Source organism: Austrofundulus limnaeus, unplaced genomic scaffold (assembly GCF_001266775.1).
Source record: "Austrofundulus limnaeus strain Quisiro unplaced genomic scaffold, Austrofundulus_limnaeus-1.0 Scaffold205, whole genome shotgun sequence".
Taxonomy (NCBI): Eukaryota; Metazoa; Chordata; class Actinopteri; order Cyprinodontiformes; family Rivulidae; genus Austrofundulus; species Austrofundulus limnaeus.
The window spans coordinates 544,607-553,861 of NW_013952607.1; the positions used below are offsets into that span (position 1 = coordinate 544,607).

At 39.1% G+C, this 9,255-nt stretch overlaps 1 protein-coding gene across 1 annotated transcript in view; it reads right to left on the minus strand.

The window, feature by feature from the left end:
• The window catches only part of hbs1l (HBS1-like translational GTPase), a gene marked incomplete in the record, with an annotated part of 30,207 nt that overhangs the window by 6,439 nt on the left and 14,513 nt on the right, over positions 1-9,255 (minus strand). Inside the window, 5 exon segments of the mRNA XM_014018903.1 lie at positions 679-825; positions 3,152-3,269; positions 5,111-5,276; positions 6,709-6,950; positions 7,097-7,205. Coding sequence (XP_013874357.1) covers positions 679-825; positions 3,152-3,269; positions 5,111-5,276; positions 6,709-6,950; positions 7,097-7,205 — 782 coding nt within the window.

The following is a 9,255-nucleotide window of genomic DNA, read 5'->3' on the forward strand; positions in this document are numbered from 1 at the left end:
GAGAGAGTTCAGCTGGTGTCTTGGCTTTCCATGCCTTTTAACACCTCCCTTTCTTCATGCGTTCAATATTTTTTCCCTGTGCCATTCCACATTATTACAAATAACTTCATTTCTGGACATTTATGGTTTGATTTCTTTGTATGTATGGATCACTTGGGCTGTTACCGACATCTGGTGAAAATTTCATGTCAATAGCACCTTTAGTAATATATTTACTGAGAAAAATGGTAAAATACTTATTTTACCAGCTGTAAGTTGTAGGACCAGCCAAACTATAAAAAGAAGTGGGGACTTAAAATTCTGGAAAATACGGTAGTAATTTTGGAGGAGGAAATGGAATGGTGCAAAGAGAAGAGAGAGAACAAAAGCTGGGCTAAGATGATTTTCACTCGGTGTCCTTTTGTCAACTGAGTGGGTGAAGGAAAGTCGGGGGCTTTGCTGCTGCTGGAAAATGATGTGGTTGATTTATTTACAAGTCAAACTCATAAAAATTTTAAACTAGCCCAAATATAGTGGATAATATGGTCTACCACCAGACTTTATTGACCAATAGATAATATATTCATCCTGTCGTCCATCTCTATACAGTACATTATACAGTAAAAATAAATCCTAATAAACTAATCAAACCACTTCTCAGTCCTGCTCACATGTTGGTGCAATAAGAACACGTCTGACCTGGTCCATCTTGTTGACAGCTACAGCCAACTGAGTGACGCCCAGGGAACGCACCAGCAGAGCGTGCTCTCTGGTCTGACCACCGGCCTCGAAGCCAGCCTCAAACTCTCCTCTGCTGGCGTCCACCACCAGCACCGCCACATCCGCCTGGCGGGAGGAATAAGGAAGATGTTAGAGTGAAAAACTACATGCCGTCAGATCTCCCAAAGCTTTCTCACCACATCTGACATCAATCGAATGTCTAAAAAAAACAATCGAGGTGTTTCTATGACTCAATCAAAAGTCCAGACCTATAAACTCTGTGGCAGGACTTAAAAGAGCCGTACATAAACAAAATGCCTTCAAATCTTAATATCTCCATGTGTGTTCATGTGCTTGTTTATCTCTCTGTTAGCAAAATATCTCATGGACAAACGGATGAATATTAGTGAAAGTAATCATTGGATGTATGTCTACAACTGACTAACTTTTGGAGTCAACTCAAATCAAAATGGCCACCATGAAAATGTATCTTACTCTAACAGTTTTGCATAAATTGAGCAAAAAATTGTGGTAATAAGCGAGCGGTTCCAAGCATGAACAGATCTCGCGAAAAGTGGAGTGGGTTTCAGACGTCTGGTTCCTGGAGGTGCTAACTACCATAATTATCAAGAAAGTCCAGTTGAGAGGGTTCTCAGGAATAAACACGAAGCCCAAAATCTGCTGGTGTCCATCAATGAACTGAACTCTGCGCTGAAAAAAATGAGGTGGTGTGTGTGTGCGTCTTAAATTGTGTGTTATAATTTTACTATTTATTGTATTTTTCCATTGTTATTATCTGCTGAGACACTGGAAAACATTGCACTTTCAATTGCAGTGACAATAAGGATATATTCTATCCAGTGCTGGGCAATGTTCTGCTAATCCACTTATAGCAGAACTAGCTTCTCGTTTAGCGATTAGCGTTTTTACAAACTTTGGAAATCATTAGCGGACTGATTAGCTACCGCTAAACTAGGTCCTGCTAATTTTAAGTCCACTGAAAAATTCACAAGTGTTTAGTGTATTTTTATGCCTTTTTCCTGAATTCAATAAAAAAAATTATCCCCTCTTACAAGCAGTCCTGGCCATATCAGGCACTGTGTATGTAGCATGTAGCTTCTTTAGCAGCTAAACTTTAAACTAAGAATGTCAAAAAGAAATAAAATAACATTTAACAAAATTTATATTAAGAATACAAAAGTTGACTGCACATAAAATATGGTAGAGAAAGTATTTGTTATTTGACTAACTTGAAACTGTATTTACAAAAATACAAATTCAAAGAAATGCTTTTATTCTGAAAGGGTCAAACTGGAAGTATCACACATTTGATAGAGCTATAACTAATTTGGATTGGCCGATATGCCACAGATGATTCCACCCACCCTCAAATTAAACAAACAGAAAACGAGCAACAGTCCCACCAGTCTACAACTGGAAGCAGAGGAAGCTGTGTGACACAGACTAAGTGACCGTTTACAGATAGGAGCTATGATTCTTGTTTAGTGGATTAGTGGTTTGTGAACCTAACCTTTTGGTTAGCTGCGCCAACCCCTGATTCTTTCTTTTTCTAAAATCTCTATCGCATGAGATCATAATGTCATTTACAAGGTTTGCCCAAAACAGCTCTACTCTGACGCCTCTCATCAGAAACAGTTTCAGATTCTAGTATTAGAGGCGGAAGGTAATTAGCATCTCTTAAATAAAATGAAGCAAAAAAAAGTGGGCTGAAATTTATCCATTTTACATAATGTGAGACACCAATAAAATCATTATTATTCTAGTTTTTTGTGTGTACACATAAGACTTCTAAGTAAAACACGGAGTAGTTTCTTAGCAAGTGTAAAAAGCTGATGTTATTAAGCAAAATGAAGTCAGCTCCTCGTATCAGTGGCAAAGTCATTTATTAAGAATTCATGAACGCGCTGGATATAACGTGAGACGGAAACATTGTCTGAAGCCTCGCAGATCATGACAAAGGAGTTTTTCTCAAACAGAAACCCCTTACTCACTCCATGAATGAGGCTGGACGGGATGACAGTCATACAGTAAAAGGAGAAATTACAACCATTTTCTAAAATAGAGACTGTCAAGCACACCCAAAAAAACACCTTGTGACACCCACACCCAAAACCACCAACAATGAGCTGAGGGGTGTGGTAAGATGTCGGTGCATGGAGCAGAGGGTGGGGTGGACACCATTTTAATCAACAGGTTTATGTCAAAAAAGATGCATGAGAATCAATTAAAGGGATAGTTCTAATATTTTGAAGAGGGGCTCAGTTGAAAGGTTATTAACAGTTAATATGTTTCCTGTTGTAGATGGCTCATTGGATGGCTTTTGTTTGAAAAACAGCTTATCTCTGACCAAACTGAAGAGCCAAGGACTAGTCAGAGCATGGCCCAGACCAAAGTAGACCACTTTTGACTAATAATAAGAGTTTTCTTGTACCTGTGCAGCGCCCGTTATCATGTTGGGAATGAAGTCTTTGTGGCCCGGTGCATCCATCAGGGTCACCACCTTAGAGTCCGTCTCAAACTTAGTCATGCCAACGTCCATTGTCACACCTCTGGAGCAAAACACAAACCATTCAGAGATTTTAAAACCATCTGACCCAGAAAAAATTTTATTATATTTTTCATTTTTGCATTGCGAGGGCCAGCCCGGACTTATTCTACCCCGGCCCTGGTTGGATTTGTTTTGAGCAGAGCACCACCTCGATGTGGGCGGGTTCAAAAAAAGGCGCAAATCTTATTTTATTTTATTTGTGACACAACAGTGGACTACACTAAACTCAAAGGAAAAGCACTGAAGACTGTACTGGACCATCTAGATAATGATGAGAGGCAAGACGACAGAAAATGGTCATCTAATGGTACCTAATGTTAGCTTCTTGTTGCTTGCTACAGTTGTTGTTTAGTTAAACTCGTCAAAATTTGTTACAATTGCTGCAAACAGTTCAAGAAAAACTAATCTCATCTGTGAGACAAGACGCCAATTAATGGCCAATAGTAGTGGACGTCAAATCTGGTCGGGAATAGGACCATAGGTCTTGCGGCTCCAGAAATCGTGGTGAATCCAGACTATAACTTTGCTAATGCAAAAACTCAGAACCCAGGTTTGAACCTGGGCCGGGCCTTGCAGTGCAAAAAGGTCACAACATTCACGGATACATTTTTTTGTCTTTTTATAGCTCAATGAAACAATGCTTGTGCAATGTGATTCAATTAAAATCAATTGTCTATCTGTATACCTTTAGTATGTGAGAGAGTAAAGAAATATTTCTTACAGCAAACGATTTATTATTTGTTTTACAAAGATATGTTTAAATAGTACGAACAGATTTGTTGGAACCCTTAGAGAGACTAACCATTGCTTGCTTTACAAGTGAGTTTCAAACTAAGCAGTTGACCTTAATTGGTGTCACAGGTTGCTTCAAGCTTTTCAACACCCATTCAGCCTATTTCATAGGAACAAACATGCTGTTTGCCCTCTCTGTTGTTATGAGAGTGAAACGGAAGCGAAATAAGGCAGAAACAGAAAGTGTCTTGGGTGGGAATCATAGACACTTGTCACTAACTTCTAAAGTAGACACATAATATTGGGGAGCCGCACCCATCAGCGAATGTTGATATCGAAGATGAAAACAAAAACTAGTCTACATATTATATCGGTCAGGCATCTAAACACTATGAGCAGCATCCTCTTTTTGTTCATGTTTTGTATACAAATGCAGATAAATTTATTGGTACCCTTTCACAGTTATCATCAAAAACAACTGTTGTGATGCATTTCGGTGAATTGCAGTCTGACTTTTTTGTGGTTTTAGCCAGTAGTGGAGCCCTCCTGGATTTTTTCCAAAAGCCTGTTACGATACAAAATGTGATGGAGTGATCAGAAAGTGACATACCCTGACTTTGAAGCTCAGCTTTACTAGTTTTGAATAGTTTCTTTGGCTCTTTTTCTACCATTTGCACTGTCCGTTTGATAGATCCAGGGTTGTATTTCTTCTTGCGTCTACATCCTGAGAGGTTGGCCACAGTTTCATGAACATTTTAGTACTTAAAAATATTGACAGCTGCAGTCACAGCACCATGAATTTGCAGGAAGACGGTGTTGTAACTTCATCATGGATATGGATAATCTTCTTTCCGGCTTGTGCAGACAGTCTTTGCTTTCTCTGCCTCATGTTCAGTGTGGTCATACAACAATACTAAACTACCCAACAGCAGGGCAGACTGTTAAACTTAAAACAGCACAAATAAATGTTCAGCCGGACAAAATGCCTTTTTAATCACAAATACTAGAAAAAATGAAATTTGATGAGCATTATCCTGAAAATGGAGGTAATCCGCAAAATAACAAATTTTCCGATTTTATTTTTGTTTTCCACTTTGCATGCACGTTTACCTGTCCCTCTCCTCGCCAGTTTCATCAAGAACCCAGGCATAGGCAAAGGAGGCTTTTCCCGCCTTTTTTGACTCCTGCTCGTATTTGTGCATGGTGCGCTTGTTGACATTACCCAGCAGATAAAGGAGGTGGCCCATCAGCGTGCTCTTACCTGCGTCCACATGACCTACGGAGACAGAGGAAATAATGGAGTCAAACAGTCATGAGTGGGTAGGGGAAGAAAATAAAGCTGCTAATTGTTAAAAAAAAAAAGAAGATTGAGCTAATAATGAGAAGTCAAGCACAAGAGGGAAGAATAGGAACAATGAAAATAAAAACCAAGACTGGACGAGGAAACAAAAATTACACAAGTGAAGGGAGACATACAGACAGATACGGGAACAAGGATTGAGGGTAACGGGGGAGGGGGGGACCGTGGTAACACAAAAAGGTTTCACACTCTATGGGAAACTAGAATCATCTGCACTTCTGAAACTACCAAGTCACATTTTCTGGTCTAACTGAGAATGGGAAAATATGCTTGAGCAACTGTGCCAGTGTGTCATTTACTTAGACGTGCACACCAAACATGGACATAGTCTGTGAATGTAAAGAAACTTTTAACAGTAACAAAAAGCTGCAAACCTTCCCTTAAAATCACCTTTTAGCACCTGGTTCTGGAAAACAAATGTGCTTAGGCAAAGAGTTAATATTGTTTAACAAAGTAAAGACTCAAGGTAGAGTCTCACTGGGCTGACTGCTGGTGACTCATTGGCAAACAGCTTTCATGGGGTTCTCAATGTCCTCGCTGAAGTCACAGAGGCTCACAGTCTTGTTATGAGTTTTGAACACATGCAAAGAAATGTGAAACAGATTTGTTCTTAAAAAAAGTTAGAGTCATTGCAACCCATCTCTATTTTTGGCTTTCAACTGACAAGGCATACTTAAAAACTGGCCCAGATACGCTTATCTTAACGTACAGCAGTACACTTTTGAAATGAAATTATTAATGTGATAGAAAGTGAGCCAAAGTTGACAATTATGCAGTTTTGCAAAATGTGCATTTTTAGCTGTGATTTTAAAAGCTCAAAATGCGACCATGCGACTTGTTGGTCACAGTTTTGCAAACACTCAGGATTCAGAGAGTCTGTCATGGAAACTTTGCACATTTTATTCTCATTAAGTAAAACAAAGACCAAAGAGCACATTTGGAAATTTAGGGGTATGAGTGTTTGCAAAAAACATATATATAAATAAAAATTAAGTACTTTCCCTGTTAAAACTTTTTTGCTGGTCTAAAAAAAATCTATTGCAATGTTTAGTTTGATAAAATCCAATCTATGTTTGATATTTATTCTTAAAAAGCATAAAATTATGTATTTAAGCTTGATGGAGGCTTGATTACTACTGTTATCTTACAACAAATATGGCCATACTGACATGTTTTTCTGACTTCAACTATAAAGGGTAGCACTTAGTGTGTGATTTGGAGGTAAAGCTTGAAAGTAGGATTCAATCCAAACTTGTATGAAAAACAGTTCCTTTTGATCCTTTAAGCTTTAGGCTACCATCAAGTTTCATTTTAGCAGATATAGCTCATTACTGCATTTGTTTCCTACCTATAACTACCAAATTTAACAGAGGTTTTCCCCCTTGTCTCTTCTCTAGTTCTGCCTTGATGTTGATCGCCTGCCGGGTTTTCCCAGAGGAGCGCCCCGGCGTGGCACTAGCGGAGAACTCGTCCACGTTTGGTCCTTTAGATGGTGTCTCGGGACGTTTCGAGGCGGACTCGGGAGCAGCAGCGTTTTCTGGGCTGCCGCCTCGTCGCACAGAAGGGACGACGGGGCCGTTCTCCCCGGTGCTGTGGAGCAAATGTCATTTTTAGTCACAACAAAAGACAAAATGTAGCCAAAGATTTTAAAATCTTCTAATCAGACCGCAATTCACTTAAGAATATATCACTTCCACTAGTTTTTTTTTCTCTAAAGGTAGAGTGATTTGAGATACCCAGGAACGTCAAATCCCATCGTCTGCTTCTTTCCAGTAACGGTCATGCGGGCCACTTTGGGTACAACTTCAGAATCCAGTTTATTGTGAGACACATCTCTGCTTTTAGCTAAGAACACAAACATAAAACATCCATAATTTGCAATCATGTTCAACAAACCGCTTTCAAGATAAGCTTCAACGCATGATTTTAAAAAAAAAGTTTCACGACTGGGATTAGTGTGTTGAGATAATCTTGATGCCAATCTTATTCTTTTCCCATCTTATTTGTAGATCAAAGAAAGTGGAGCAATCATCAACATTTGTCAAAGCACGACTTCTTATTTTAAACTCAATCGTTTAATTTTTAATTTGCAAAAAAAAAAGCTAACTTCTTGCGGTTTACGATGTAGATGTCAGAAATGTATTCCGTACTCTTGAGGTGTTGAAATAGATTCACCTGATAAAAAGAAAAAAGTTGCCAGTCACAGTTACACACAAATATGGAAGACATACATCTGAGAGTGAGAGTCCTCAGCACTGTGAACCTCCCATCTAGATGATTGGAAGCCCATATTCTGCAGCAGTGAGACTTGTTGAGGTAAGTGCTTTGTCATCCCGTCCCTGAATGGCCACCGGTTCCAGTCATAATCGACCTGTCTCTGATTCATTCAGACTGGGCTACACCGTCAAGCCTACTGCACACACAGTGTGCATGTGTGCAAGTGTCTGTTTGTATCTGACATCCTGGCACACAAAGGGTTAATTTCAGAAGTGGCCGTTGCCTCCCGTCTCCACGTCAGACAGACCGGTGTGATGCAGCGTTTCACAGAATGAATCTTGTGAAAAAGGTGTCATCTCAGCAAGGGTTGGATGTGAATGTGTGCTTTGTTCCATTGCACGCTCACAACTCGTGAAAAAATGATAAGACTAACAGGGATGGTTGACATTTTCCAAAACTAGTTTCTAAATGAAATCGGGTTGACGCCGACATCCCAACTAATTTTACAGCAACTCATCACCTGTGGGATAATCATTCTGTCTGTGACTTCTTAAACTTTCAAAGTATTTTTATCAATTTAAGCTCTGATTACGTGCAGACTAATACAAAAAAATACCCTGAGGGAAATTGAGAAGGAAGACGTGTGATTCAACAGCATATTAATGGACTTTCTCTAACCTAGCACTCTCTGAATGACTTGTCCTGTAGAAGAGAAAAAGTCCCTTTCATTCTGAAATGCTGATATACTCTGCACTCTGATGAGGCTTTTTTTCCCGTTTAAAGCACAGGCACTGCAGTTTACATTACCTGTTCCCATCAACCACATCAGTATGTGGGAACAAAAGAGGGGATGTTTTTTTTTTATTTTGTGTTATTTTTTATTTAAAACCAAACCCAAAGAATTATCCAACTTTCTTTAACTCATCCTTCCACCAAAAAAGGGCATCTTAAAAATAACTAGCAAAATGCTAAGGTTTAGAAAAGAGCTGCACATGTGCATTTATAAAATCTAATCAGTCATCTGTCCTCCAGTAAATCGAAACATGAGAGAGAAAAGAAAAAACAACTCTGTGGGGAATTTTAGTTCTTCCTGCAGCTGGGGGCTTTTTTGTCCCTGATTCAGAGGTTTCCAAAACCTCTGTCCAAAACGACATCATCCAGCTTCAAGCTACTTCACCAATTTGAAGCATTGGGTCTTATGCAAGAACCGTTCGTACGCACAGATTTGTTCTTAAATTGTGCGTACGAGTGATTTAGGAGAATTTGTGGCATTCACCAATGTTTTCGTATTCTGGTATTCTAACGGTGCGCAGCACCGTTAGAATACCGTTATACGAAAACATTGGTGAATGCCACAAATTCTCCTAAATCACTCGTACGCACAATTTAAGAACAAATCTGTGCGTATGAACGGTTCTTGCATGAAGCCCATTGTTGCACATATACACAAGTACAATACACAACCCATTTTCAGTAATTTAATTCACACACTGGCACTGGATGCCCCCAAACTGTACCATGATGCTTTGCGCTAAGACGGCGGTATCCGTGAAATAGTCCATGCAGTTTTATTCCATTATTACATATTGTGTCGTTATACTTAAATGTGATTACTTCAGTCTTATTTTTAGTTTTAAAAAGTATCCTAAAGATATTTTATTTTACATTATTATTATTA